The sequence below is a fragment of the Poromitra crassiceps genome, assembly GCF_964638095.1.
Source record: "Poromitra crassiceps genome assembly, chromosome: 17".
NCBI classification, from domain to species: Eukaryota; Metazoa; Chordata; class Actinopteri; order Beryciformes; family Melamphaidae; genus Poromitra; species Poromitra crassiceps.
In genome coordinates, this window is record NC_139635.1 from 23,373,536 (window position 1) to 23,399,490 (window position 25,955).

At 43.9% G+C, this 25,955-nt stretch overlaps 1 protein-coding gene across 1 annotated transcript in view; it reads left to right on the plus strand.

The window, feature by feature from the left end:
* The first annotated feature begins 359 nt into the window (after window positions 1-359).
* Window positions 360-25,955, plus strand: part of LOC310791949 (protein NLRC3-like) — a 32,563-nt gene continuing 6,967 nt past the window's right edge. Inside the window, exons 1-9 of the mRNA XM_083653631.1 lie at window positions 360-471; window positions 4,722-4,800; window positions 11,916-12,144; window positions 12,500-14,270; window positions 14,384-14,557; window positions 14,787-14,960; window positions 15,056-15,229; window positions 16,260-16,430; window positions 19,334-19,380. Coding sequence (XP_083509757.1) covers window positions 449-471; window positions 4,722-4,800; window positions 11,916-12,144; window positions 12,500-14,270; window positions 14,384-14,557; window positions 14,787-14,960; window positions 15,056-15,229; window positions 16,260-16,430; window positions 19,334-19,380 — 2,842 coding nt within the window. The 5' untranslated portion in view covers window positions 360-448. The remainder of the gene's footprint in view (window positions 472-4,721; window positions 4,801-11,915; window positions 12,145-12,499; window positions 14,271-14,383; window positions 14,558-14,786; window positions 14,961-15,055; window positions 15,230-16,259; window positions 16,431-19,333; window positions 19,381-25,955) is intronic.

The window sequence follows — 25,955 nt, forward strand, 5'->3', positions numbered from 1 at the left end:
CCTCTTTTCTTTTTTCCGTTTTTCCTCTTACAGCTGACTCTTGCAATCGGAGCAAGTAGTTCATGATTTAGGTTCGCACCAGTGTTTGCTTTGTCCCGTAAGGAGAGGAGAAATTCCCTGGAGTATGTAACAAGTGGGACGTCCTGCGTAGGTGCAGCAGGTGACAGGTACTCACTGACTCCGTTCCCAGTCAAAGCAAAGTTCTCCCTTATAAAAGTGATCAGGATGGTAATGATCACCACCGCAAACGAGTAATGTGTGTGTGTGTGTGTGTGTGTGTGTGTGTGTGTGTGTGTGTGTGTGTGTGTGTGTGTGTGTGTGTGTGTGTAATGATGATATGTATAAAACTGTGTTTCCAGAGGTCAGTACCACAGGCAGAGAGCCGAGTCACCCAGCTGTCTGTCTATGAAGAGTGACTGGTCTAAAGACAGACCTCCATACTTCAGCAATGAACCTGGACCTTCACACAAAGTAAGAGGACTGGTTATACTGGAATGAGGAAATGTTATTTTATAACGTACTGAAAACTATGGAGGCCAGGAGTGTCCATAGGGAGAGAAAGTTTTATGAAGGCCAAGATCTAGAACAACATGAGATGTGGGTCAGAACTGCCCTCAGTTTGGCTGAATTCATGCACACAGAAGACATTTTGTTCCCTCAATTTACTGTTTTTCATTCCTACTAATTCTAAACTGAGGGAGGGGGTCAGAGGAATGATGGAGGATGTGACACATACCATGTCCAGTAGATCAGATTCCTTTTTGCATATGGATGCTTTGGGAATTGTCCTGCTGGTATGAAGGCAATGGTGTTTGACAAGCCGGATGTTGGGGGAGGGATGGCGTTGGTGGTAGTTCTCCTTCCTTCCAGGATAATTGTCAGTTGCTGGAGGACCTGGTTGTGCCTCCAGGTATAACGGCCTTGGGACAGACTTGTTTTGCAGCCAGTGAGGATGTGCCTTACAAGGGCGCGGGAAGCTGGGTGCGGTGGGTGCTGCAGCACCCCCTGGTGGCAAGAGATGTAATATATATATATATTTTTTTTTACAGTGCACCTGAACGCAACATGCAAAATACCCGCTGAATACATTTCCAAATGTTCATGTAATTCTGGCCAATACTGCACTTCTGTTATACCATTTCAGTCTGGAAGATATAATCTTTATGACTAAAAGGCTAAATGAATAGCTTGAAAATGAATAGCCCCGGGGGCCCATGGTACTATTAATCCAGCCCTGGATATATGGGAGGAATAGCAGGTAGGCTATCACTATCCCTGATTCCTGAGGGTAAATTGAGAAATGCTGCAGAGAAGAGGAGAAGACACTGAATAATGACATCACAACAGTATAATCCTAATGTTAATTTTAAATTAAATATTCCTCTAATTATGGCTAAAAGTCCAAAAAGGGTGGGAGAGAGAATGAGGATTCCAAAACAGCAGTGGGAGCAAGTGGTGACATGGAGGTGAGTGAGAAAAGGTGACTGAGTAATGACACAACAGTCTAATCTTAATGTTAATATTCCTCTAATCTGGCGACAAAGTGGCCAAAAAAAAATTGGTCGCCGCCAAAGGCCTTGCAGCACCCCCTACCTAAAAGTACTCCCACGCCACTGGTGCCTTAGTCAGTGTTGGGCAGTAGCTTGCTACAAGTAGCATAGCTACATAGCTTAACTAGCCTACATTTCTCAGTAGCTTGGTGGGAGCTTCACTACTTTTGAACCAAGTAGCTTTTTTAGTAGCTAAGCTATTTATAGACCCAAGTAGCTTGTAGCTTCCCGCAAAAGCTACAAGCTACTCGACAGAGAAAATCCATGAGCAAAGCACGCAGTGGAGATTTCTGCTGCGGTTTGGAATAAGCAGGAGGAGACATTGCATATGTCAAGTGTGCCTGTGTAGCCAATAAAGCACTTCCAGTTCCATTATGATGATGAGTTTCATCCTTGCTTTTTAGCATCCTTGCCTCTCTTGCAGCAAGACCCGGCACTACTCTGCCTCTGATTGGGTTGGGTTTAGGCAATGAAGATGATTGGTTAGGGGAGGGCAAAATATGTCATGTGCTGGCGAAGTCACATCAGCAACGAACTTTGAAAGATGGCAGAGCCAGAGGGAGCCACTGGCAGTGATGAAGAAGACATTCAGGTTTTGTCTGTTTTTGAATATTGTGCCAGTGAGAGTTTCAGTGTGTTTTATAATATAATAAAGCTTTGATGTAGCTAGCTGCTTTAGCCATGTTGCTCGTAGCTTAGCTTGCTACATTTCTCTGGGGATAGCTTCAATGTAGTTTAGCTATATCTAATCGAGAGTAACTGATAGCTTAGCTTACTACATTTTCCAAGTAGCTTGCCAATCACTGGCCTTAGTGTCGCAGGAGTTTGGCCGTGGGGACATGATGGATCTTCTCCAAACCACTGGTTTAGGTTCTTGGGAGTAGGAAGTGCATCGTAGGTGGTTCTGATTATGAAGCGAAGTATGCCTCCTTTTGTATCCCAAAGTTCCCTTCAGGCAAGTTTTCTATGCTCCACTAGTCCTGCTCGGCCTGTGAGACCGCCATTGTGCATCGCTCTGTCTACTCTTGCTGCTGGTGTGAGTTCCAGATCTACTCGCCCTGCCAGATATGTTTGGGGTCCTGCGACTACAGATGACATCACGGCTTCACGCATTGTGATTGGCTGTACGTCGGGCATGTGGGCTTAACTTAACATGCCCAAAATGTCCGACAGCTTTAGATTGGCTAACAGCTAAGCTAGTGATGTTATCAAACATTTGGGCATGATAAGCCATTAAAAACTATGAATGATACAAACATTGCATGATCAGGATTCAAGTGTACAGGACCATTTCCCATGAACACGAGCCTTAATCTTTTTAAATAAATGTTGGGAGAGCTTAAAAATACACGTTATCCTAGGAATGTATGCTAATAACACATATCTACTATCTTGTAACTGCATGAAACATTGTGTATACACTTTCAGCTAGCAATTGCTAGCAGTTGGTTCCTTTAGCTTGCTTGCTAACGTTACCTATAGCAACTAAAACAGTCCATTGGGGTCAAGCTAACATTCTCTAATGTTATCAATGTTATAAATGTATCTAACATGATCAATGTTAGATCATCAGGTTGCATGTTAATGCGGATAAATATCTAGCTAACGTCACTGTTTGGCCGCTGCAGCCAATCATAATGCGTGAAGATGTGGTGTCACCTGTACTCACTGGACCCCGAGCACTTCCGGTAGGGTGAGTAGATCTGGTACTCACACCGGACCTCGGCTACCACCCCCTCGGATACCACCCCACCATGTTTATAGTTTGCTCACACACAATTCAATCATGGTTCCTGAAATAAATTATTTGGAGATACTGTTTTGACAAAAAAAAATAACCCATCTTTAATATTCACTTGAACCACACGCATTCCCAGACGTCTTTACTTCACTTTACTTCACTTCACTGTATTTGTTTATTTGAATGGGACAATGCCAAATTAATTAACACATTGGACATGAAGCAGATACAGTTACCTGAACATGGTAAAAGTGTAAAAAGTGCCGGATTTAGCACAGGCTAGTTTCCATCCGTAGTCCCCAAACATAAAAACAAAGAAATATAAAACAGAGTAAGATCTACATAGGTAATAGAATACACACAAAAATACATAGGTGACAGGATACACTCAAAAATACAGAGAGCCCAGAACATATTATAAGTGTTTACATGTCTGGTTGGATTTCAACCATTGTTTGAGTTTACTTCTAAAAGTGGCAAGGGTCGGGCTTTCTCTTAGAGAGACTGGGAGACTGTTCCATGTTTGGCTGCCTTTTATAGACAGGACGTTTTGACCAAACGTGGTCAGTCTACGTTGGACCTCACAGTCACCTCTGGTGTCTGACCTGGTGACAAGTCCAGTAGTTATAATTGTTGCGCTGCACCGGAGGTTTGCACATAGTTGTGTCACATGTCCGGGTAATTGACTAGTAACTGTAACTGTAACATTTGAATCCTGTGCTGTGAATGAGCAAATTCAAATAAAGTATTTAATGTGTGTGTGTGTGTGTGTGTGTGTGTGTGTGTGTGTGTGTGTGTGTGTGTGTGTGTGTGTGTGTGTGTGTGTGTGTGTGTGTGTGTGTGTGCGTGCGCGTGCTAACATCCCCAATACACCTGATGATGTCTTTGTTGACAACGACCACATGGAGGTCCTGATTCTAGAAGTGGCCTGTGTTTTTGACCAGGCTTTCCAAGACAAATATTCCAAGTACCAATCATTGGTGGAAATGATAACCAGCTTTGGGTACAGATGTAAACTGTGTGTACTCATATTCGGAAGCCTGGGCCATGTATATAAATGTACCGTGCGTGGTCTGAACATTGCTGGCATATCTAAATGTAAAGCCAAACAAGTTGCCAAGTAGCCTACTGCTCTATCTCTGCCATCACAGGGAGCTTGGCTGTGTGGAGGAGAATATGTCATGTATCCATAAGTGACCATGAATTATCTAAACCCTTTTTATATTTGACTCCCCACAATATTTTAATTTGCGGAATCAAATACAGAATTCAAATGTGTGTGTGTGTGTGTGTGTGTGTGTGTGTGTGTGTGTGTGTGTGTGTTCGTGCGTGCGTGCGTGTGTGTGTGTGTGTGTGTGTGTGTGTGTGTGATAATATAACTTATTATGACCCTTGACCTAATATCTGCTGTCCCATCCCTCCCCCCACAGAGTTGACCAGGAGATGTCAGAGGTTCCCAGTGGGCAGTCTGACCAGGAGCATCAAACAGACCTGGACTCCATATTTATGGTGTGTAAATTAAAGCTGCATTTAGTGATGTTTTTGTGTTAAAATATGTCTAAAACAGCTATATATTCCCTTAGGAAACACTATTCTATGGTATCTGGTGTATGACATTATCACCACAGAGCCTCTCATTCACTAGAATGAGCTCTGAAAGATTTTGGGGTCGGTGACAGATTTTATCCAATCAGAAGGCAGAACTCCACAAGAGGCAGTCCTGGCTGTGTTCATGAATGTGCATACTGAGCAGTAAAATGGCGTCCCACAGGCACTCCCGTCTACACAACAAAAGCGGCCAAGAAAACTGGCTTTCTTGCTTCTGGACAGGTAAGTTACGCTATAATTTTATTCTGAAGTAATGTTAGTTGTACGGATAATTTTTAGCATCAGCATGGTGGGTTGGTGGTGTTTTTTTTAGCTGATAGCTAATGTCAGGTCTGGGGCTAGCAACGTTAGCTTGCTAGCTCAGTAGCTAGAGAGACAGAGACGAGAAGAGAAGCAGAGACGTTTATACAGTAGTAACGTTCTGTGCTCCATTAGCAGAAAGCGAACTAAGTAGTGCTATTAGTCTCGTCTCAAGACTGAGCCTGAATGAAGGCTGAGTCGAGACTCTATCGATGCTATGCTAGGTAACTTGGCAAGTGGAGTGATTGAGAGATGAAACGTTAGAAAATAACCATGTTCATCTACACTTTCCCAGTTACTGTATGAGAGAGACCACAACATACGCCACAGAGGAAAAAAGCCCTCTCGATGAAACAGCTCTTGGATGTAAGGTTTGTACCAAGTTATTATTTTGACATTGGCTAACATTAGCAAATCACCAGTAAACAGTGATCAAAATCCAGATTATGTTATGATTATTATGTTGGCAATGTCTGTGTTTGATGGTGGTCTTACTGACAATTGTTTGCCATGTTGCGGGTAAGAAACTATATTGTACGTGAAACTTGTCACCCCACTTCATAGCCCATGTTTCGGACTGAATTGCCCACTTCTATAGATTACAGTTTCGATCATCTTTCATCAGGCCATCATCAATAAATTAATACATTTAAAAAAGGGTAACAAAGGTAAAAAAGGATAACACACACATGTGCCACAAGACCTCCTTAGTGGTCTTTGCTTTTCCTGCTGTTTTTTGTTGTAGTTAAAACCCCCCCATAACCGAAAATAATAATTACTGTTTTTGTTGTTGCTGCATGTGATGCACTCAGTGGCGTGCCTGACCAAGTTGGTGCCCTAGGCAAGATTTTTGCTGGTGCCCCCCCAAAGAAAATATAATAAAAATTATATTGCAGCTAATTCCCCCACTGCAGTGCAGGCTCAGAAACGCCCTTCCCCAGTGGCGCTGGAAGTACTTTTAGGTAGGGGGTGCTGTAAGGAAGGGATTCTCGGTGCTGCCCGCAAGGGCAGCGGCGAAGAAAATTTGATGTTTTTTGGACTTTCATCCATATTTAGACGAATATTTAATTTTAAATTAACATTAGGATTATACTGTTGTGATGTCATTATTCAGTATCTTCTCCTTTTCTCACTCACTTTCATGTAAGCACCTGCTCTCCCTTTAGTCGTTTTACACTACAACAGACAGCAACACCGGCATAAACACTGAACTTATTATTATTATTATGGAAAACCAGATTATGATGAAAATCAAACACTTTTGAAGAGAGAGTGTATGAAATAAGATTAGAGCTGGGAAGCACAAACTGTTTTTTAATGCATTTTGTTGGTGGTATAAACACAAGACAGCCAAATCCAACAATTTCGAAAATCTCATTTCTTGCCACCAGGGGGTGCTGCAGCACCCTCAGCACCCACCTTCCAGCTCCCTTGGGCCCTTCCCCGACTCTGGGGAAAAGCTCCGAGCAGGTAGAAGGGGGCGCGGCCGCGCAGGGGGTGGGGTGGTATGGATTAGGGACCATGGTGAAAGTGCTGCAGCCCAGGCAGCCAGAAAGCCAGAATTAGAAAATTGATTTCACTATTATTTAAAGACTTAAGACGTTGTTGTGCTTAATTTTTTGTCTACTATTGCAAAATAATAGTAGGCCTATTATCATGAAAAAGTATTTGTCAAAAAAAAAAATATATATATATATATATTTTTTACCCTCTCTGGCGCCCCTAACAGCTCAAGCGCCCCTAGCATTTGCCTAGTTCGCCTAATGGACGGCACGCCACTGGATGCACTTCAACTAATGACTGCTCTCTCAATGTCTTTCACAGCAGCAAGACTGACGTCTGGACCCCAGGCCCCAGCAGAATACATCTATATTGTGCAGCCTTTATTACATGTTTTGTTTTTTTTATCTTTAAAATACAGCATTCTAATAATGACAACTGTGTTATTCATGTATCATAAGAACCAAAATCAGAATGGGGTGAATGTAAAAATGTTTTTTGAAGATGTAGAAATATTACAATTTACCAGGCAGTAAAAAAAATATTACAAATTAATTTGATAATTACAAGGTATTGAATAGTCTTGGAGATTTGAAATGTCTGGAAAAGTGTGTAAAATCTTGTGGTTCAGGTCCAGTATACATATCATTGTAGCTTTTACATTGTTGGAAACCCACATTGAGTCCAGTTTTTGTCTATCTATCTTTACAGTGATATGAGCTAGTTATCAGGGCAACAAGTTAGTTATGTTAAGATGTTTATTCAAAACAAATCAAGGTCTGAAAAAAAATGACTTTTTTAATTGAAAATGTGTAGGAAGCCGGATTTACATTACAGAACTTGAAAACAAATTTAAAATACAATAATTACAACAATAAAACAGTGTTAGTTGGCCCTATCCTCCCAAAAGCGTTAATTTAGCATTTGCGCTCGTTTAACGCCATGCGCAATGCAAATTGTGGGCGGGCACAAGTGCATGCCTGTTATAATTGTACTGGGCATAGGCGTGCCACATGCCAAAGCAGGCGTTTCAGCGCTAAAATGTGGGGATAGATGGCATTATCCTATCGTCAGCAGCGCGCAATTACTTTGCGCTAAGAGCTTTGAAAAGGACCTATGTGCAAATACCTTGCTGCACCGCAATCTCCGTGCAGCGCAGTGCAAAGTAAAATTCCTTTTGGGTATGTCATTACGCACAGCCTTGCCACGCCAGGACATCACATTTCGCTGCTAAAATTGGGTATTAGCTAATTCAGTGAGGCAATCAACTATAACTCACTGAGAAACTTTTATCACATCGCAAAGAGGGAAATTAATTGAGAAAACTTGTTGGACAATGGACATAGGCTATTTACCTTCATAACCCGGAGGGTCGTTGGCACCACAGACGATCTGTCAATAAGCTCTCTCTGTCCTCGCATGAGTGAGTACACTCTATTACGCATGGAGAGAGTTACAGCATATTGCATACGCAAACAGCCATTGCGAGACGGGAATCTGATTGGTTTTGATTGACATAATGCCCAGCATTGCCTAGCCACACCTGTGAATAATTCTGGTACTTAAGACCGCCCAAATCTCGTTTGCGCAGGCATTTTGGGGCGCAGATGATTTTGGCACGGCTCGAATTTGCGGCTGCAACACGTGCCGTGATCGTTTTCGCATCCCCGCCGAGAATTGCATCCCCAACATATTTCGGGGCTGTTTTAACTTAGAAATCAGGGAGGTCACGTCTACCAGACAATTATATCACTTTTAAACAGTTACATTTCTGTATAAATCATTACAATATGCTCCCGTGAGGTGGGGATGCTGCCGGCGCTGGGGTGCAAAATTCGGCATAACACCTGGACAGCGGACTGCAATCTTCCCTGCTTTAAGGCACACGCAAACAGGTGGGCAAGCGCTAATAGGGGATATCGCCTGTCGGAAGATAAGGCCCTTAGGGCTCTATCGTTGCATCGGCCTATAAACTGCGCCCATCGCCCGGTGCAGCGCAGATTACTGGGCGTGGACCAGCACACTCGATATTTTGGTGTCGGCGCTACAGGCGGCCTTAAACATTATAACCACGCCTTTTAACACATTCACTGCCAACCGTTTTTTTTTTACTGTAGGTAGCTTCTGCCAAGGCGTTTTTTTTTGAGGATTCTGGCTCATCTTTCAAGAGCCGAGGATTCTTTTCTGTTAGGATTTTGTGAACACAAAATATCTCAAAAGAACTAATAGAATGTGTGCTTTCTCTGTCTAAAAGAGTTAGTTTGTAGAGTTAGTAGTTATGTAGGCATTAGCAGTTGAATACAGCATGGTTTCAGCATCTGAAAATTTAAGCTGAGATAAATGGCTTTTTGTGAAATTCGATAGAACAGTCACTTTAACCATTCATTTTTGGCATCAGTAAGACGTCAGACATCTAAACAATAGTTTTGAACAGTAATTTCCTCCATAACAGCAGGAAACCCCCCTCTCCTTCAAACTCCTCCCTCCGTGTGTGTTCTCCTCCTCCCTCCGTGGCTCTGCAGCGGGCGTGTCACAAGCGAGTTTCTGCTGCCTGAGCTGTACCCTCCCTGTCTGTGGCGGCCGCTCGTCGGGCGAGTCTGGATGGGCTTGCTCGTTTCTTGGGGTTTCGGTTGAGAGCTTTGATGAAGCTTTTGCGATTCTGGTCTTATTTATGCTGCGTGTTTCAAAGTGTGTTGCACCCATAATCTATTATGCAAATTTGCAATCCCCCACCGCCAGCACCCAACGCGAAAGCGAAAGCGTTTTCGCCAATCCATTTTCATGAGAATGGCTTCCTCACGCGGCTGTTTTTTCTTGGCTTTCTCTCGTCTGGAGAGCACTGTCGCCACTTAGTGGGTCGGTAAAATAGATTATACACATTCAATACCTCCCATATTTGTATAGGAGATGTAAAAGGGTTTGATCGACGTCCCACTGTCAAACATTTTTTTTTTTTTTTTGGACGAGATATCTCGTCCACGGCAGTCAACCGTTGGTTTCTGCTTGACGAGATATCTCGTCCACGGCAGTGAACGTGTTAAGCGTAAAATTATGCACAATCTGGTCATTGGAGAAGTGCAGTAAACGAATCACAAGCTTCCCTTTTAAGCTCCAATTCCACGGAGCGATCCAGTCCAGTCAGAAAAGCCAAGCGTTCGAGCTCCCCCCTCCCTTTCCTCCCCGTCTGTCTGTCTCCATATATAGGCTATTATTCCATATTATTATGCTTCTCAAACCAATCTAACTGCAGTTTAAATACTGCAAGCATGTAAATACGTTACACTATAGCAAGATCAAAGTGAAAAGAATGTTCTAAACGCATTGGCTAGAAAAGAATAGCCTATCCCTATGTCATGATGAGATTAGATTGGTGAAAGTTTGTCCAGAATGATATCGTTTTCTCTCCCCTGCTGCACAGGTAGGATGCTGCACATAAAGGCACTATTCTGGCACTGCGCCACGCCTCTTTGGCGTAAAGCGCTTTTCGGGGCCTTAAACCATGTTGCTATCTTACAGAGGCAGGCGCAAGGCACGTTTTTGTGCGTTTAACGCCAGTTTTTGCGCCTAAGGCCTGTGCCAAGATAGGGCCCATAGTCTCTAAACCTTAGGAGAAAGCCTACATCGTGTCCATATAGCTTTGTTGTTGTCAAATTACAGGACACCATACTGTACGGATATATTTACAGATGATGACTTATAAACTAGAAGTGCACAAATGGCAAATAAGCAAAGAAAAAGGTAATTGTAAGTGTTCATTTAGTATCTCAGCAACATGAACAATACATATTTTATCGATTAAACTATGGCTGTTGAAATCATCCAGTCCACTCCACAGGCAGATCTTCCCCTGCCACCACAGCTCCCGCGGTTCGTCTGCCTGTTAAAGACTAGAATGACCGCACCGCGGATTTATGCCTCCGCCATTAGCTCATTCTTAAGTCCAAATCGCCATTTGAGGCAAATTGGAAGAAATTCCGTCAAGGCGCTCCTGCGATGTTGCATTTAAAGAGGTTGGAAATTGGGTGTGTGAGGTCACAGTGACCTTGAACTTTGACCTTTAACCATCAACATCTAATCAGTTCATCCTTGAGTCCAAGTTACTGTTTGAGGCAAATTTGATGAAACTCCGTCAAGGCATTCCTGAGATATCGCGTTAACAAGCTTGACAATGGCATTCGAAAGGGCACAGTGACCTTGACCTTTGACCACCAAAATCTAATCAGATCATTCTTGAGTCTAAGTCGATGTTTGAGGCAAATTTGATGAAATTCCGTCAAGTTCCTCAGATATCGCGCTAACGAACATCGGACGTACGGACAGACGGCCGGACGTAGGGACGGACGGACAACCCGGATCCATAATGGCTCCGGCCAGGCTATTGCCGGCGGAGGCATAAAGATTTGATTACAACAACGGTCATGGCAGATGGAGGAGACTACTGTCTCACTGTAGCAAGGCACACAAGCAAGCATTTATTTCTGAAACCAAATATTTTCACGGCCACAAGATTGAGATAGAAAGAGGTGCATTTGTGTAAACTATTCTGATTTATCTGAATGGTGAGGGACGCTAACTGCTGCTTTCTGCCGTTTTAGCGAGTCTCATTCTAATAACTTGTAAGTTGCCATTAGAGAACTTATATTGGCTTTGCTCTATACATGTTTGCAAAAATTGTTGTAATAGCTTGGTTAGCCAGTGGCCTTCATCTACTTGTCTCCTATTTGATGGCTAGCTCAGCTGCAAGCTATGCTACTTGTGGCCAGGTATCGATCTAAGTTAGCCATTAGGAGATAATTTTATAAGCAAACACCATAATTATACTAAAGTTACCATGCGGGTGTAACGTATCGTCTCTGATTTAATTTCAGTAGGTGGCTAGAAAGTGGCAAGGTTGATATTGTACTTACATTGCTGTTGTGTTTACAGTTTAGTCTGATGCAGACCGCTGCCATATTGGCTAAGCAGCCAGGCAGGGTTAACCCATTCACGTGGGCGATGTAGGGAGGGGAGGAGGGACTCGTCGAAACAAAACCTAATGAATACAGCCGAACTGGGCAAATTGCTGAATGGACCTTTAACAACACCTTTTACTTCACCAACGAGTGAAATGCAAAACAGACAGTCTCCACACTAGAACAGGATGATCCACGATTGTTTTGATCTTGTGTTCCACAGGTTTATTATGAAAGTTAGATTTTTATGTTATTCTGTTTCAGCTTCTTGAGGAGAACATCGTCACCTTTGTGAAGAAGGAGCTGAAGGCGTTCCAGAGGGCTCTGAGTGCAGATTCCCCAGAATGCTTAGAGAGTCAGAGGGAGGCTGAAGAGGTGGTGGATGGTGAGGAGGAAGAGCAGAGGAGGAGCAGCAGAGAGGCTTTTCTAGACATCACACTGCTCTTCCTGAGGAGAATGAAGCAGGAGGAGCTGGCTGACTCTCTGCAGAGCAGTAAGAAGCTTTGAACATGTTTGACTTTCTTTCTGCAGCTGTAAATACAAATATGTCTAAAACAAGAGTGGAAGGTCAATGACCAAAATCGCCGATGAATAATCTGGTCAAATGACGTGGTGTCGTGCTGCACATGATAATAAAAACATGACGAAAGAGAACACCACAACAGTTGCCTTTCACTTTGAGCAAGAACCATGTTGATATTGTGCATTGAGCTCCACACACAATCAGCATCCATTTGTCCCTTGAGCTGAATAGATGCCATGAGCTGCAGTTTTATAAACATTTACCAGGAAATCATCACATTTACTGTAACATTCACTCATTGATGTTATTTTGTTATTTCATTCAGAAAGTCCTGCTGCCATTTGCCAACGTAAACACAAATCAAACCTGAAGGAGAGGTTTCAATGTTTGTTTGAAGGCATTGCAAAAGCAGGAAACCCAAGAGTTCTAAACCAGATCTACACAGAGCATTACCTCACAGTGGGAGGGAGTGGAGAGGTCAATGATGAACATGAGGTCAGACAGATTGAAACAGCATCCAGGAAACCAAGACCAGAAGCACCAATCAAATGTGAAGATGTCTTTAGAGATAAACCTTTCAAAACATTGATGACAAAGGGAGTGGCTGGCATTGGGAAAACAGTCTTAACACAGAAGTTCACTCTGGACTGGGCTGAAGACCAAGCCAACCAAGATATACAGTTCATATTTCCATTCACTTTCCGAGAGCTGAATCTGCTGAAAGAGAAAAGGCTCAGCTTGGTGGAACTTCTTCATCACTTCTTTCCTGAGACCAAAGAAGCAGGAATCTGCAGGTTTGACAAGAACCACATTGTGTTCATCTTTGATGGTCTGGATGAGTGTCGACTTCCTCTAGACTTCCAGAACAACAAGATCCTGACTGATGTCACAGAGTCAACCTCAGTGGATGTGCTGCTCACAAACCTCATCAAGGGGAGACTGCTTCCTTTTGCTCGCATCTGGATGACCACACGACCTGCAGCAGCCAATCAGATCCCTCCTGAGTGTGTTGACATGGTGACAGAGGTGAGAGGCTTCACTGACCAACAGAAGAATGAGTACTTCAGGAAGAGATTCAGAGATGAAGAGCAGGCAAGCAGAATCATCTCCCACATCAAGACTTCACGAAGCCTCCACATCATGTGCCACATCCCCGTCTTCTGCTGGATCACTGCTACAGTTCTGGACCATGTGTTGAGAACAGATGAAAGAGGAAACCTGCCCAAGACCCTGACTGAGATGTACATCCACTTCCTGGTGGTTCAGTCCAAACAAGGGAATGCCAAGTATCGTGGGAGAGCTGTTACAGATCCACTCTGGAATACAGAGACCATAAACATGATGATCTCTCTGGGAAAACTGGCTTTTGAGCAGCTGGAGAAGGGCAACCTGATCTTCTATGAAGCTGATCTGACAGAGTGTGGCATTGATATCACAGCAGCCTCAGTGTACTCAGGAGTGTTCACACAGATCTTTAAAGAGGAGTGTGGGCTGTACCAGGACAAGATGTTCTGCTTTATCCATCTGAGCGTTCAGGAGTTTCTGGCTGCTGTTCATGTCTTTCTGTTATTCATCAACTCTGGTGTCAATTTACTGAGTGAAAAACAGTTAACACCTTTCCTGATATTGAGTGATACATCTTATGTAAAACATCTCTACCAGAATGCTGTGGACAAGGCCTTAAAAAGTCCTAATGGACACATGGACTTGTTCCTCCGTTTCCTCCTGGGACTTTCACTGGAGACCAATCAGACTCTCCTGCAGATACAGCCAAGAAGTAGCTCACAGACCAATCAGGAAACAGTCCAGTACATCAAGGAGAAAATCAGAGAAGATCCATCTCCAGAGAGAAGCATCAATCTGTTCCACTGTCTGAATGAGCTGAATGACCATTCTCTAGTGCAGGAGATCCAACAGTACCTGAGATCAGGAAGTTTATCTACAGCCAGACTCTCCCCTGCTCAGTGGTCAGCTCTGGTCTTCATCTTACTGTCATCAGAAGAAGAACTGGACGTGTTTGACCTGAAGAAATACTCTGCTTCAGAGGAGGCTCTTCTGAGGCTGCTGCCAGTGGTCAAAACTTCCAATAAATCTGTGTAAGTGCCTGAGTAACTGGATAGAAATAGTGAAAATTATATTTTATACAAAAGAGCAATACTTCCAATGTTATTGTTTGTTTTGTTTGTTACTGTATTCTTTTCTCCTTCAGGCTGAGTTGTTGTCGGTTGTCAAATAGAAGCTGTGAAGCTCTGGCTTCAGTTCTCAGCTCCCACTCCTCTAGTCTGAGAGAGCTGGACCTGGGTAACAACATCCTGGAAGATTCCGGAGTGAAGCTGCTCTCTGCTGGACTGCAGAGTCCACACTGTAGACTGGAGACTCTCAGGTAAGATCAGAGTATGATGGTTTGTGTAACAATATGTTGTCACTAGAACATTGCATGCTGGTTTATTTGTGGTAAGACATGTGCGATATAAACCTGCATTATACCAAGTATTATGTTTTATTATTATTTTCTACTTGCTTCCTTTAATGATATTAGAAGGGTCGGAAGAGTTAGAGTCATCCATGTTTGACCTCTGACACAACAAATTAATAAACATCTATTTTGTCAGGTTGGATCAAAACAAGCTGACAGAGAAATGCTGTCAGGAGTTGTCATCAGTTCTTAGCTCCCAGTTTTCTACTCTGAGAGAGCTGGATCTGAGTAACAACAACGTGCAGGATTCAGGAGTGAAGCTGCTCTCTGCTGGGCTGGGGAGTCCACACTGTAGACTTGAGACTCTCAGGTCAGATCAGAGTATGATGGTTTGTGTAACAATATATTGTCACTACAGTCATACATGTTTAACCTCAACAAATGAATAAACATCTATTTTGTCAGGTTGGATCAAAACAAGCTGACAGATAAATGCTGCCAGGGGTTGTCATCAGTTCTTTGCCTCAGATCATCTTGTCTGAGAGAGCTGAACCTGAGTAACAACGATGTGCAGGATTCAGGAGTGAAGCTGCTCTCTGCGGGACTGGGCAGTCCACAATGTAGACTGGAGATTCTCGGGTTAGTATTACTGATACTGTTAAAGAGATTACAGTTTAAATTCTGGCTTATAAGCACAATAATGTCAGTGAAGTGAGTGGAGAACTCTTATTGGAAAGTTGAAAGAGGAAGATCTGCAAGTGTCCAGGCCCTTATGGCTCATACAGACTACAAGATCCTTGTTGGGTCGTCTGTCTCTGTTCCTTTCACACTATACAACTGTCTGTCTTGTAATCAGGAGTCTTTGGGCTCTATCGTCGCAATGGCAGTAATTTTCTATTAGTGCTAGTTTTGCGCTGGAATAGCGATGCACAAAGCCCTAATTGTGCGCGTGTCGGCCCGCTGTGCTTCGCGTTATCTCGGTGCAAACCTCCATAGGCGTTAATGCCCAAAACAGTATTCACACGCGTGTGAGCTCATGTCCAGTCCACTCCCCTTAAAAGCCAGTCATGTCTGTGACAGCAGCTTCTTTCGCTGACTGCACGGGCAATGCCCAAACCTGCGCACATATCCGCTGAAGTACTTGTTGTGAGGAATGAGGAAATGCCATTTCCTGATATAACAGTGCTTGTCCCTCATCTAGCAAAGCCTTCTGCAGGCTCACCGGAATGAGTTTTGAAATGGAGGGACAATAAAATGTCCCCCCACCGACATGAAATGCAAGTTCTTGGTAAACGACACGATAACGTCATAATGACATAAGTGTACCACAAGCCACCTAGTGTTTTGGACGTGTACCGCAGCCAACGCGCAGAGTTACGTTCGAGTATGCACAGTCTCGCTGTCGCTGCTAGTCGGTGGCAAGGCTCCAAGTCAAGGGTGCGCAGAACCCTGTTAGCGCCTGTCAGCGCCTTCAAGACCCCCTGCTGGGCGGGGGTCTTGAAAACTCCACTTTTGAAAAACTTTCCACTTACGCTCACCTCCAGCGAGCAGAAACCCGCACAGAGTATAAAAGCTCCAATTACCATATCATATATGTACTTATCTGTGTGTGTGTGTGTGTGTGTGTGTGTGTGTGTGTGTGTGTGTGTGTGTGTGTGTGTGTGTGTAGGCTGTCAGGCTGTCTGCTCACAGAGGAAGGCTGTGCTTCTCTGGCCTCAGCTCTGAGCTCCAACCCCTCCCATCTGAGAGAGCTGGACCTGAGCTACAATCATCCAGGAGCCTCAGGAGAGCTGCTCTCTGCTGGACTGGAGGATCCACACTGGAGACTGGACTCTCTCAGGTATGGACAGGCAAAATCTGCTAGAAGGCTGAGAGTCACACACATTTTCTCTGTCACACTGAGAAGAGGAGGAATATTAAAGACATAAAACAACAAAAATAGACACCTACACAGAGCTTTGTGTATTACTAAGATGTACTACAATAAAAAATAACATTATAAAGGTAAGCCATTGTTGAGAAAAAATCCATTCAATGATCCTTGCCAAGAAAGTTTGTTTTCTGTTGTTCTTCTTGCTGAGTGAAAAGCCATGGCTAACGTTAAAGGGATACGCCAACATCTTCACTTCACTGTGCGTGCATTAGAAAGTGTGTTTGACTCCTCAGTCCTCACTGCTAACGTTAGTTAGATAGCACTACAATGGCAGTCTATGGTACCGCCATTCAGTCTCCCAAAATACACATTCTAACAGCGCCAGAAACACTCACATGTACATGTTGTGAAACGGCCATTTTCGAAGTAAATCTATTCACCTTATGCAGCCCCACCCACTTGACCCATTGTATCACGACTTCCTGTTCAAAAGGCCGGCTGTTTTACCTGCTCAAACTAGTCTGACTCACCTGGTCAAACCTAGGGCCCGTTCCAATACCCATACTTCCATACTATTTAGTAGGCAAAAAAAGAATTAGTATGTCCCAATACATAGTATGTCAGATGCAGTATGCCAAGAGTACCAGGATGTTGTACTACATCAGCTCCTATTTCGGAGTATGGATCGATGCATGCTGCGCCAGCCAATCTTCCCCACAATCCTTTGCGCAGCGGAAGTTACGTCTTCTTCTTCTTCTTCTTCTAATGTTTTATGGCGGTTGGCAAACAACTTTTTGTGCATTACCGCCACCTACTGGAGTTACGTCGCACTGACTGAGCTGCATGTATAATCCACGCCCACCTCCATGACGCCGTGAACACGTCAATAACTATGATAAAAACACTGACAGAAATATGCACGTTATTATACTGTTAAGAATGAGACTGCATGTAAGTATCATCACATCAGTTTATTAGAAACAGCAACATACATTACAATATAACAGCAATTTGTTTATTTGATTGTCTGTTCTAATTTTGTAAAAGCTTAGTCTGAATTTTTTGTATAATGTACTGTTTGTTATTGCCAGACTTTGTTTATTGAATAAAAAAAAAGAAATCAAATGTGGCGCTGCGGACGTCGGTGGAAGTGAGCAAGAGGTCGGAGTTCAGGAAGCTCACGTGACGACAGATGTAGTGTGTCCCAATAGTATGCATTTTGCATGCATGCTACACACTACAATCCATACTTTGTGAGGGCAGCGGCAGTACATACTACAAGAAAGAAGTACAAGTATGGGTATTGGAACGCAGCCCTAGTTTAACTCACATTATGTGTCACAGCTCTATGAGTCACAGGAAGTGTAAATACAATCGGAACCTCCGATTGTATTTACACTTCCTGTTAGTCTCTGAAGCCTTCTGAATAAAGTGAATAGGGAGAAGAAATAGCAAGAGGGTTCCCTCCAATGAGAATTAGTTCCTCGTTTAACTGGGGCACATGTGTGCACATGCTCAGCCAGTCACTCATCCAGAGGCGGAGCGCCCACAGTCTGGCTGCCTCTGTTGAGGTGAGCTCAGGCTGAGGACAACCCTGGGAGAAGGAAATCGATTTTCTTTAAATGCGTGTTTCACAAATCCGATCGTGGCAGTTCTTTGTATGTACATCAAACACATTAAGCTCATGTTTTTGTATCTGTTGGGGAGCTATTTCCAACAAATTTTACAAGATTGATGGGGCTGGGGAACTGTTTGTCCGTGCTGGCCATCCTGGCTGCAGACACAGTAGGGGTTGAACATGCAGAGACCGCAACATTTACACTGGATACACTGCATAGGGCAGGTATCCTGCTAGTTATAATTAAGATGTGTTAAAAGAAAATGATTATAAGAATAATATATAATATAAAGAAGTTTTAAAATCTTGAAGAATATAGGATAAAGGATAGGATAAACATTTTTTGAACTCGTTATGCCAGACCATAGGCGAAGTTTGAACTTTAGGGTTGAGGGAGCAGAAAAAATCTAGAGGAAAATTAATAATTAGGATAGCAGCAGGTACATTTATCCTGACTAATATCCCCAATGAGAGCAGGTTCCAAGGCCAGTCTCGTTAGAGCATTCTGTGCGCAGAATGACAAGACGATTCTCCTATAGGTCAATTCTGTGACGTGTGTGAGCTGAATAAGCACATGCCCTTCCTACTAGGCATAATACTCCCAAGTGATGGTGTAACATTACGTTAGACTACATGGGCTGCTGTGGACACCACAGCAGTCCAGGCTGCAGTAGGCTAGTAGGCTACTGTTTATAGTTTCTGGAGTCTGCATGGACTCGGACTGGAGGAGACGTGGAGAGAGAGGATCGAGAGAGAGAGAGAGAGAGAGAGAGAGAGACAGAGGGGAGCAAAGTAACATTAAGTAGCCTGCAGATCTGACAAGCGTGTAGCCTAACCAAATGAGAAAGTTGTTAAAAGGAGAGACCTACCGGTATGAGTGCTTGAGCACTGAGCAGCAGTGTAGCGTACGTTTAAATGTACAGCGTTGTAATTGCCTGTCATGGGTGCGCATGCGAGATGCCCGTGCAGGCGGTTGCATCACCACAGTAATGGAATTTAGACCAGCTGCAGCTAGAACTTTGGTGTAGTTCAGTGTGATTTCCCACACATTCAATATGATTCGGTATGACGTATTTAAATTATTTCTTATCACTCTGTCATCTTGGTCACCCGCCCCCCCCCCCCCCCCCACCGCAGCGCATTGTCCTGTCTTAAATGCAAGGTAAAATGCAAATGAAGTAGTCACATGATCAAATGTTTCATTCTCTCTTTAACGTTTCCATCATCAAAGCGATTATGTTTATTCCTCCAGAGTGGACCATGATGCAGTGCAGTGGTTGAAACCAGGTCTGAGGAAATGTAAGTATGAATTTAGTTTGATTCATGAAACAAAGCAACACATTATACTAACAAAAATACTGGCCTTACTCGGCTCTATTTGATATAGACTGTTTACATAGCAAGTTTACTCGCCTCCGCCCACACCTGGTCGTCATAGCGACCGCATATCTGCCCTCCGCCCATGTAGGCTAACATATAACGTTAAAATTAAATCCATACACAGAACTTATAAACTGGTTATGAAATACTGTTGCCTCTAAATGACCGACATGGGCAAATGTGACCATCGTCCAGGAGAATGGATATCAATTTGTTGTTATTTACATCCATGCACTGCGCGGGGGACGGGGGTTACACTACGACGAGAAGGGAAGCCACTACCCCGGTGGCCACTCACCAGGCAAGACCGCGGCTTCGCTAAACCCCCACCTCCGGCCTAGCGGAGCCGACCTAGCATATAACTACAAAGGGCTTCCCTGAGCAGCAGACTTTTTCTCTCTCAAAACAATTGACCTATCGCTAAGCCATGCCCCGAATGCAGACGAGCCAATCACAACGCGTGCAGCTCTACAATACACTCGGACATTCTCAGCTTAGAGCTCCATAGAGAAGCACTAGAAAACACGAGTTTCCTCTGGTTTTATACATTTATAAGTTGAAAAAATGGTCAAACGATGTGCATGGGGGTAAATGCAACATTACGAGGTATCCTGGGAGGCCAGGCAATTGATAATATTAAACTAGTAAACATAGATCCACTCACATCCACAATGCTACTGTTTTGGACGTTAAATCTGTAATCGTGGTGACAGCGAGATGACGAGTCTTCTCCCTCATTTGGCTTCCATGATCCAAAAGGTATCGTAAAATCATCATGGTATTCAGAAAGTCGGCAAAATAAAATGCTGAATTATGCGAGTTTCCAGTCATTACGTTATGCGTGTGGAGTTGGTGAAGAGGTAGAGAGGAGAGGCTGGCCAGCGAGACTAAGAGGAGGCACATTGATTGATGTGATTAAAACATCGCCAGACACCAGTCAAACCCTAAAACGAGGGAATTAATCCCGTTCTCCAAATAAATGTGACATAGTCTAAAGAGAAAAGATCCAGGAGGAAAACATGATGTTAAAAGCTGGAAGCTATGCCTCTGCTGATCTGCTACACCCATGCGTGCGTGTGTGCCGTTGTCTCGCTGTGAAAAACATCTACATTATTTAATGTTTCTTGATTATACAGAGGTACATGAAATAGATTACCAGGCAACGCTCTTCAATTCGGCATATAGGCTATATAATCCATGGAGAGGTTACTCTAGTGTATGTCAATTCTGGATGTGAGTTGTCTGTTATCCCCGCCTGCTGTCTTCCTCCGTTAAAACGTTTGATTAAAGATTTGCTAAAGCCGTTTCCAGGATTGCACGTATCGCATTTCTTTTTATTGATAGCTTTAAATGTTGTAGGCTACTACCATGGCATAGTGAAGTACTTTCTGATGGCTTCTAGACGATATCAGGGCTCAAAAAGTTGTGAAGAGCGTCTTGGGATATAACTTTAACAGTGACGGCTTCAATTCTACTCAGCCTGCCCTGTGTTTGTCCGAGTCAGGACGGGGGTGGGGCTTAGCAATAGGTCAATTGAAAACCACCGTCATGTTAAGGCTGAGCAAGGAGATCGATTTTATTTCACCAGAGCCGAAGGCAGCAACACAAAAGACTGATGGAAATAACAGAAGAGAAGGTAAAGTCCCACTGTTATCCAGCATTGACAGAAAGTATCCAGACACAGTAGACACGATTCTGCCTGACCAATCAGTCATCTGAAGTGTTTTCACGTCACTGTATGGTACCAGTTGGAACCTCAACAAAGCAGGGACCAAAACTAGCACGACTCAACCCCGACTCAACCCGGCCTGTACAGGTCTTTGATCGGTGGAATGAGACAAACAAGTGAGACGAGCTGGGCGGGGCCACACTAAGGTCGCTTTCACATATAAGCTGGTGGACTCGGTGCGATTTGGGGGGGTGAAGTTGCAACATTTTTGCAATTTTCATTTGGTCTGGTTCGCTTTCACACAGCAATTTGTCAAGCGCACCAAACTTTCTGAACAATGTCACCCGGTCGAACACTCACTCGTCTATTGGACAGAATAGAGAAGGGAAATCTCTCCTCTCTTCAGCAGGCTTCTTGCCTGGCTGAGGGTTGACTGAACAACACAAGTGAATCCGCAAAACACAAAACATGGAGCAACACCACCTGCGATAATGGGATTTCTGGTTTTACTTTGGTGTTACTATCAAATAAATATTTGACAAGAATGTGCCCAATATGAGCAGCAGATGAGGCAGCAAGCTGTTGAAAATTTTTTCCTGCAGATGAGACGAGTGGCCTACGTACCGAAGGAGATAGGCAAGCTAGCTGTTGAGAAACCATGTGTTGTTATGATGACGTACGTCAGGACATGCAGGTACTGTACACGTGTGCACGCCGCAGTGTTTGTTTTTGCTCCCTTCTACCGTCTTCTACTCATGATGCACTGCATGAGTGCATCAGATGCACTGGCGCTCTTGTGTTTAGTCCGGTTTGCTTTCACACAACAAACGAACCGCGCCAGGGTTCACTTGGAAGCGAACCGAGACCCACGTTTACAAGCGGACCAGAGTTCGTTTGTTTGTTCCGCCCCAGAGTTCGTTTGCGCTTTCACCCCCCCCCCAAACGAAGCGCACTATCCGAGGAAACGAACTCTGGCGCTGTGAAAGCGGACTAATCAGCTTATATGTGAAAGCGACCTAATACCAGCGGTGGAAATGGGCCAAAACTGCGGACTCCGGTCCGGATCCGGACACAGAAGGGATCCTATCTGGACCCAGCCATATAACCTAGAAATAATTGAGAATTATTAAATTTTCACAGAGCGTTTCTATTTTAAACTGTAGGCTACCGCTTTATAGCCATTATGGTACTTGTTTATCAGCACAGGAAACTCGCTGACCAATGCATGCGTTGTAAATCATCACACGTGATTCTACTCAGCCAATCAAATGTGTGAGTGGGGGCTGCCTGTCTGCACAGCGAGTGACACACACACACACACACACACACACACACACACACACACAGGGGGAGAGATGAGGATGAGGCTGCAGTCAGAGAATATGTGAGCCAGAGAGGAGTTATGTCACATGGTGTGCTCTAAAAAGGGAGGAGTTGTGTCACATGGTGTGCTCTAAAAAGAGAGGAGTTATGTCACATGGTGCATGCTCTAAAAAGAGAGGAGTTATTTCACATGGTGTGCTCTAAAAAGAGAGGAGTTATGTCACATGGTGTGCTCTAAAAAGAGAGGAGTTATGTCACATGGTGTGCTCTAAAAAGAGAGGAGTTATGTCACATGGTGTGCTCTAAAAAGAGAGGAGTTATATCACATGGTGTGCTCTAACAAGAGAGGAGTTATGTCACATGGTGTGCTCTAAAAAGAGAGGAGTTATGTCACATGGTGTGCTCTAAAAAGAGGAGTTATTTTACATGGTGTGCTCTAAAAAGAGAGGAGTTATGTCACATGGTGTGCTCTAAAAAGAGAGGAGTTATGTCACATGGTGTGCTCTAAAAAGAGAGGAGTTATGTCACATGGTGTGCTCTAAAAAGAGAGGAGTTATGTCACATGGTGTGCTCTAAAAAGAGAGGAGTTATGTCACATGGTGTGCTCTAAAAAGAGAGGAGTTATATCACATGGTGTGCTCTAACAAGAGAGGAGTTATGTCACATGGTGTGCTCTAAAAAGAGAGGAGTTATGTCACATGGTGTGCTCTAAAAAGAGAGGAGTTATGTCACATGGTGTGCTCTAAAAAGAGAGGAGTTATGTCACATGGTGTGCTCTAAAAAGAGGAGTTATTTTACATGGTGTGCTCTAAAAAGAGAGGAGTTATGTCACATGGTGTGCTCTAAAAAGAGAGGAGTTATGTCACATGGTGTGCTCTAAAAAGAGAGGAGTTATGTCACATGGTGTGCTCTAAAAAGAGAGGAGTTATGTCACATGGTGTGCTCTAAAAAGAGAGGAGTTATATCACATGGTGTGCTCTAAAAAGAGAGGAGTTATGTCACATGGTGTGCTCTAAAAAGAGAGGAGTTATGTCACATGGTGTGCTCTAACAAGAGAGGAGTTATGTCACATGGTGTGCTCTAACAAGAGAGGAGTTATGTCACATGGTGTGCTCTAAAAAGAGAGGAGTTATGTCACATGGTGTGCTCTAAAAAGAGAGGAGTTATGTCACATGGTGAGCTCTAAAAAGAGAGGAGTTATGTCACATGGTGTGATCTAAAAAGAGAGGAGTTATGTCACATGGCGTGCTCTAAAAAGAGAAGAGTTATGTCACATGGTGTGATCTAAAAAGAGAGGAGTTATGTCACATGGTGTGCTCTAAAAAGAGAGGAGTTATGTCACATGGTGTGATCTAAAAAGAGAGGAGTTATGTCACATGGCGTGCTCTAAAAAGAGGACAGTACAGCAGACAGTGAAAACACTGTTTTTAATCAAGACTGGACAGACTCTTACATGTTGATTCTTCCCACGGAGGGCAGTTCAAAACCACCATGTCTCATTGCTAAGCGTGATGCGAATTTGAAGCGCCACTCCGAGACAAAGCCCACACACACTCTTATAGAGCAACACTGCCGTAATGTTAAAAATACACTTGATATCGAAGTTGGCCGGCTGCAATCCTGAATGCAAGTTTTGGAGGAGAAGATAAACTCACAGGGTGAAGCAGCTGCTCCACCTAAAGTAAGAGGAGAAGATAAACTGACAGGGTGAAGCAGCTGCTCCACCTAAAGTAAGAGGAGAAGATAAACTGACAGGGTGAAGCAGCTGCTCCACCTAAAGTAAGAGAAGATAAACTCACAGGATGAAGCAGCTGCTCCACCTAAAGTAAGAGGAGAAGATAAACTCACAGGGTGAAGCAGCTGCTCCACCTAAAGTAAGAGGAGAAGATAAACTCACAGGATGAAGCAGCTGCTCCACCTAAAGTAAGAGGAGATAAACTCACAGGATGAAGCAGCTGCTCCACCTAAAGTAAGAGGAGAAGATAAACTCACAGGATGAAGCAGCTGCTCCACCTAAAGTAAGAGGAGATAAACTCACAGGATGAAGCAGCTGCTCCACCTAAAGTAAGAGGAGAAGATAAACTCACAGGGTGAAGCAGCTGCTCCACCTAAAGTAAGAGAAGATAAACTCACAGGGTGAAGCAGCTGCTCCACCTAAAGTAAGAGGAGAAGATAAACTCACAGGGTGAAGCAGCTGCTCCACCTAAAGTAAGAGGAGAGGATAAACTCACAGGGTGAAGCAGCTGCTCCACCTAAAGTAAGAGGAGAAGATAAACTCACAGGGTGAAGCAGCTGCTCCACCTAAAGTAAGAGAAGATAAACTCACAGGGTGAAGCAGCTGCTCCACCTAAAGTAAGAGGAGAAGATAAACTCACAGGGTGCAGCAGCTGCTCCACCTAAAGTAAGAGGAGAATAGAAAAACTCACAGGGTGCAGCAGCTGCTCCGCCTAAAGTAAGAAGAGAAGATAACTCACAGGGTGCAGCAGCTGCTGCACCTAAAGTAAGAAGAGAAGATAACTCACAGGGTGCAGCAGCTGCTGCACCTAAAGTAAGAAGAGAAGATAACTCACAGGGTGCAGCAGCTGCTCCACCTAAAGTAAGAGGAGAAGATAAACTCACAGGGTGCAGCAGCTGCTCCACCTAAAGTAAGAAGAGAAGATAAACTCACAGGGTGCAGCAGCTGCTCCACCTAAAGTCAGATTTGACTCTGATGTCTCAATAACTGTAGCTGGATTGTCAGTGGAAAATGGAGAGAATACGTGAAAAAGCCCAGCTACTTCTTGCAGAAGGCCTCTGTATTCAGGCCGAAATTGGGGATGCGATTCGACTAGATGGGAGGGGAGGGCAGCCAGGGCTGGTGAAAATTGTATGTGCATCTAGAGAAGAAAATAATTGCATTCTCCGCCAAAAATACAAGCTGAAGAATCACCCTGGATATGGAAAAGTATGTACGTTCAACTAAATCTCACACTGACCAGCTGATTGAAATTAACTTTAAAACACTGCTTTGAGAAATCCCAGCCGGGAAAGATTTCTTTATTACGGGAAGTGACCGGCTCATAAAGGGTGGGACATAGGCCTACTAGAGACGAGACGGGGCTGACGCTCCGCGGGAGCCAGCACGAGCCAAACGGGAGAGAGGACCGCAGCAAGCGCCGTGATGATCACAGGGGACCTGCTAAACGACATCCTGATAATGAGCCTTTTAAGCTGGGAATATGCTTTTAGAGCTTTTATACTCTGTGCGATTTCTGCTCGCGGAAGTGAGCGTGAGTCTTGAAAACTTCACTTTGTCCGCCTAGCCGCAGGGTGTGCACGGCCAGGCGAAAACCGTCCACACAGGAGCCTTGCGGAGGGGCGTGTCGGCTGATTTGACGTCACTTTTCCGCACGGACACTCGTGGTCCGTAAATTCCAGTTTAAGCCGTAATGAAGAGAAGGAAGCGAATGCATGAAGTTTTCCACACTCACACAGATAGGCTACATGAACATATTTCTTTTTT